Source organism: Morone saxatilis, unplaced genomic scaffold (genome assembly GCF_004916995.1).
Source record: "Morone saxatilis isolate NCDOM2014 unplaced genomic scaffold, NCSU_SB_2.0 Contig12, whole genome shotgun sequence".
Classification (NCBI taxonomy): Eukaryota; Metazoa; Chordata; class Actinopteri; family Moronidae; genus Morone; species Morone saxatilis.
Genome location: NW_023339674.1, coordinates 11,612,324 through 11,618,206, shown reverse-complemented (window position 1 = coordinate 11,618,206; position 5,883 = coordinate 11,612,324). Strand labels below are relative to the sequence as shown.

The following is a 5,883-nucleotide window of genomic DNA, read 5'->3' as shown; positions in this document are numbered from 1 at the left end:
TAGCAGCATAACTAAGAGATGGTTCAGGACTCACCTGATCCAGCCTTAACTATAAGCTTTATCAAAGAGAAATGTCTTAAGCCTTGGACTCAGGAAACCTGTTATGTTGCTTCAGGCTTATAACTCAACAAAAAAAGATATAATGTCTTGGTATCAGTCCTAACTGGGGCATGTGCAGCTCTCAGTTCAACCCAGGGAACGAATCTGGTTTGGCAGGTTTTTTTAACAGATGGATGGTATAAAGCTCTCATACTGACACAGCCAGCCTCTCACCTCCTCCACATTATCTGCTGAAAGACGATGGGTAAGTGCACCTATTTTCTGGTAAATGACTGAAAGGTAAAGTCCAACAAAAACTATGACTAATTTACAGTAATTGTCTAGTTATTGTCAAAGCCCTTTTAATTATACATACAAGTAATAATGAATATGTTAAGATCTACTGTACTCCTATAAGAACTTGATAAAACTGTATATCATAAAATGATTGCTTATACAAAGCCAACAAACTGTTTTTATATTTCATGATTATTATGAGTCTTGCTGAGAAAATTAATGTCCAGTGAGCTCTGTAAGAAGGTTATCCTAGGTTATAGAGCATCTAATCCAAAGAAGTGTTTGTTAATGTGTTATTTTAGATTTTATCAAATGGGCATTTTTAGGGTGTAAGTCACATTGTTGGTGTAACAGAATATACATTATTTTATAATTAATTATTTGCATGATCTTGGAGAATACAAAAAAGGTTTTAATGACATTGGTGTACACTAAACACAATTGCTATATGGGACAAAACCCTCCTGTAATGGGGATAGCAATGTCTGCCTGTGGCTGGGAGCCGCAACTTGTACCAGCTTGTTTTCTCAGGATTTGTCCTTACCACATACTTTCTCCCTATATGGATGTGCAGATCACACCACATCTGTCAATCCAAGACCCACACTTACCTTACAGCAAGCAACCAAAGTGACAGAGCAACTTTATGGCGTGACCATAACTGAGATCTCCACCCTGCCTAGTTATATTGACCAGAACTTGTGGTGGACAAAGAGGGCAGCAAGCATGTCCTGAAGATCATGAACTCAGAAGAGAGTAAGAATACTACTCTGCTAGAGGTGCAGACCCTCGCCATGTCCTTTCTTCGCCAGCATGGAGTTCCTGCTCAGACAGCTGTGCCCACCACCACAGGGCAGCTCATGAGTATGGAGGAAATAGGTAACAGCAATTATCTCTGCAGTCGCATTTTATAAAATTAGTTGAGTCACAAAGGACAGCATATGCGACAAGAGGTGGGTAACGAGCCCCTATACACAAAACAGTCCCAATCCAAAAACAACTTATATGTCTAAGAAGCAGCCAGTGCCATTATACACCCATCACTACTGCCTGTATGCACATAACAGGTTTTACAAAACAACATACAAAAGAATGTTACTTTAGGCTGTAGCTGGCTATCTGGCATAGAGTCAGATGAGAAGATTGATCACTTTGTTACATCCTGCAGAGGATGAACGCAGGGGGAAACAGCTCGTCTGGCTCTTTTCAAAGATAAACGTTTTCAGGCTTTCAACAGAGACTCCAGAAAGTTATTGCTCACAGCCCAACAATTGTCCATCATAAACCACAGCGAAACAGTAAATAGTTGTTTTTACATGTAGATTTTTAACAGATCAAACAACAAAGATAAAACACGTTTAGTGAGCTTTAGAGGTGTAATGTAGGTGGATTTTTATATTTTTTGATTGAGCCAAAAAAAGCAGTTTCCCCCTGTTTCAGGTCTTATTGCTGAGCTGAAGATAAAAAGGAGGAGTAAAAGGAATAATCACTACAACCAAAATACACCACTCACCCAACCTAAAGATGACCACACCTAAGAAAGCAATAGTCCTTTCAATCTTGCAAGGCATGTGGGTGGCTGCTACCTTAATAAAGTACAGTGAATGTCACCTGAATCGTTGCTGACTTCAGGGCATTCTGAGAAAGATACAAAGGCAATATAATCACCTGAGGTATTTTAGGATTTCCCAGAAGCTAGGTATACAGATTTGTCATGGCTGTTTGAAAAGTCAACTAGGAGAGACACTGGTTTGTTGGTTAGATTACGTTGAGACATTCGATTACAGATGATTAGAGTTGAGTTTATTGTCATGTAATTTGGTTTAGGGTAATAATGTGCTAGGGTAAAAATAGTACTTTCCACCATTAACTGCTGGGGCTACAGTTTAAAGTTTAAACTTTTAATTTTGAATTTACTTATGTCTGTGATAGTCTCTGATGCTGTATGAGTTTATGCTATGCCAAAATTGTAGTAAAGTTGCAGTGAATAGAAAAGATCATAGGGTTGTGCAGAATTTACAGGTATTGGTTGAATTGTTACGATTGCAATTTCATGAAACCAGCATCAATAGCTCTATGTTTTTAGAATATGTATTAATTCTAAACCAGACTGTACAGAGTTATGATGATATACTGAACTGAAAATGTCCCTGTTACCTTATTAGACTGCGGACATGGTGCTCAGACCTACTGTGTGAGGTTGTTGACCTATATCCCTGGAAAACCCATTGCACAGTCACAAGTTACAATGCAGGATCTTTATCATGTTGGGAAGTTGGCTGTCACTGTTGATAAGACACTGCAACAAGTAAGTTCAAAGGTCACCATCATCATTATTATAATTATTAGTCGTATTTCTACTATTACAGTTGTTATTATTGTTATTATTGCATCTCTGTCTCTCTCTCTGTCTCCCTCTCGCCACAACTATTTGAGACTGATGGCTGCCCACCTAGCTGGGGTCTACTCAAGGTTTCTGCCTCTTAAAAAGTTTTTCTTTGCCACTCTCGCCAAGGAGTACAGTCTAGACCTGTGTCCTAAGATAACTGCTGTAATGATTTGGCACTATACAAAAAAAAAAAAATTGCATTGGATTGAATTGAAACGTGCACATTTCAACTAATAGATATTTTAAAGCAGATGGCTGCTGCGCTAATGTTAGAATCTTAGTGTCTTTCAGCTCGCTGTTTAGCTTTTATGGCCTGTGACTTCACTGTTTTGCTTTATCCTCACCCCTGTCATCAATCCTGTTTGACAACATTCACAGGTTGTCACCTGTTAGATGTGAGTGAGGCTTAGCTTGTTGTTGACTTTTGCCCCCAAATGGGGCAAAAGGGGTATTAAACAGTTATTGATTAAAAATAAGCAGCAAAAATACATGACATTAAAACATAGCATTTTTTCAGCTGGTATCCCCAAACCTGGATGCCCTAAAATATGACACACTTTGGAAGTTATCCAACATTCCTCTCCTGGAGGGCTACTTATCTGTGATGGATGGAGATCCCCTGCAGGAAGTGGTCAAGGCAGTCATTGAACAGTATAAATCACATGTGCAGCCAAAAATCATCTCCTTCCAAAAAGGTAACAGAACAAATCTACATTTCTTATACTCTATATTATTTTGGTTTACTATTTGGTTTATTATTAAATTATACTGTAACTGTATAATTTAGATTTACCTCAAAGCACCGCTGTGCCTAAGCACGGCCTCAAAGAGCTGCTACTATGGCTGTACACTCTTAATCGTGTTATATTAGCAACAAATGAATATGATTTAATGTTATGTAGTATATAATAAATAAAACTTGATGTGTTGTTACCTTAGAATGAGCCTTTTATATCTACAGATGCCTTCACTGAAGGTCACTGTGTTGAACTGACATGTTTCTACAGTAGCCCAGAATGGACAAACCAGAAACTGTCTCTAGATATGGCTGCAGCAACAAACAGTGGAGACAAAACAGAGCTACATGAGAGTGAATATTGGATGAACGTACATCAGGTGACCAGAAACAAAAAAGTTTTCAATCTAAAAGTATCTTATATCAACACGTATCTTAAGTCTTGTATTTAGAGCTTTTTACCCCTTCCATCAAGTGTTATAGTATTATAGGTTTACAGGTGTTTTAGTTGCCTAACTTTACCCATAATTGATTTGCCAAAACCACAACATCTAACATTAACTATAGCTGCCATATAAAGATATTACAGAATTTGTTTTTTTTAAATAATTTTAAAATATTAATTGAAAATAATCCAGAGTTTGACAGAACCATTCAATATCAACATTCTTGGGTTATATGGGGTTTTCACCCGTAAGAGTTTATTATTATAGACGACCAGGACAAATCTAACAAAAGTAATTAGAGCTAAATACCTCTACACTTTATGGTAAGAGACACTTTATGGTAAGGTTATGAAAATGGTGCAATTACCTAAAATAAAGGTACTTTTTCCCCCCAGAGCATCTTTACAACTAAGTACTAAGTGTTTCTATGTTGTCTTTTACAGGAATAATACATGGGGACTTAAATGACCAGAACATCATTGTCATACCTATTTACAGCGGGCATCATGAGGTGTCAGGCATCCTGGACTTTTCTCTGCTCATGAATGGATGCTATGTGTTTGAACTGGCAATAACAATCATGTACTTGATGCTGGAGAACCCCAGTCCACTGGATGTAGGTGGAGCAGTGTTAGCGGGCTGGGAGAGCATTATGCAGCTCAATGATGATGAAAGAGATTCCCTCTTCCTGCTGGTGCTTGGTCGGTTGTGCCAGTCTCTGGTTTATGGACGGCACAGTGTCAAAAAATACCCAGACAACAAGAGTTATTTACTGACTACAGCCAAAAGTGGGTCTCGACTTCTTGTTAAACTCTGGGAACTTGGCAAGAAAGAAGTAGAAAGGAAATGGTTCTCAGATGCCAGAACATTCTCAGTGAGTAAATAGAGAAATTATGGGTTCCAATGGATTAATGGAAGAGAATAAAGACTTGCAATTACAAAAAATCAGAATTGAGGGATTTGAGGGAAAACCAAAAGTACCATGGTGTACTTCAAGTTTAAGTGTATCTTTTTTTTGTTGACATTATCACCCTTATTTGATGGTTATCAGTCAAGATAAGATAAGAAGATAGACCAGAAACATGGGGGAGACATAGGGAGAAACCAACTCATTGAGAGAGAGACAGAGAGAGAGAGAGAGAGAGAGAGAGAGATGCAACAAAGGCCTTGGCAGTTACACAGTACACATCTTAGATCACTGTGCAAAAAGAAAAGCTATTTGTTAGATATATTTTGCCTTCAACTCAGCTCCATGAGTAAAAGTTCTATTTGTAATATTGACTGTATTTCTGGACCCAACTGGATTATTAATCATTAATAAATAATTAACCAATGTTTTATAGAATAGCAACAACACCTTAATGAGAAAGAATATTCTCGACACTTGAAATGGAGAGATGCAGAGAATCTGGAATGGACTATATTAACAATTTATTAATATGATGTGGATTATTGTAGGACCCTTTAATTAAAGTCATCTTATTAAATTTTGCATTTACTAGCATTTGCCTATGGACAATTAGGAATGAGAAATCCAAGAGTATGATGGATTATTTAAATGTATAACTGCATTGCTACCAAGTAGAAACACATAGCTACGTTACTGCTAAAACATTTTAATAAAGCAACAGTGTTTTATTAAGTGAAAAGTCTCTGAGTTGAAAATGTAATGTCAATATCACTGCAATGCATGATTCCTGAGAGGAGAAACCCTTTTCCTTGAATTGAGTTTCAAGGTTATGCAAATGAATAAGTGTATATACAGATAAAATAAATTATTTCCTATATATAAAAATCTATTTAACATTTTCTTTGTGACATACCAGTAGTGGAAAGCAATTCAGTGCATTTACTCTGTACCGTAGTACTTAATTGTTCTACTCCATTACATTTCAAATGGAAATATCCATTGCATTCATTTGAGTGCTACGTTTACTACAGTTGTTGCTTTGCTCTTCCACGGAGGCCGTCATGTT

General features: G+C 37.2%; 1 protein-coding gene across 1 annotated transcript; it reads left to right on the top strand.

The window, feature by feature from the left end:
- The first annotated feature begins 300 nt into the window (after positions 1-300).
- Positions 301-4,938, top strand: LOC118322035 (hydroxylysine kinase-like). Its single transcript, XM_035653617.1, is given in 6 exon segments — positions 301-304; positions 911-1,033; positions 1,036-1,215; positions 2,502-2,644; positions 3,243-3,420; positions 4,351-4,938. Coding segments are annotated over 6 exon segments (1,071 nt in total). The 3' UTR covers positions 4,794-4,938.
- Positions 4,939-5,883: the final 945 nt, after the last annotated feature.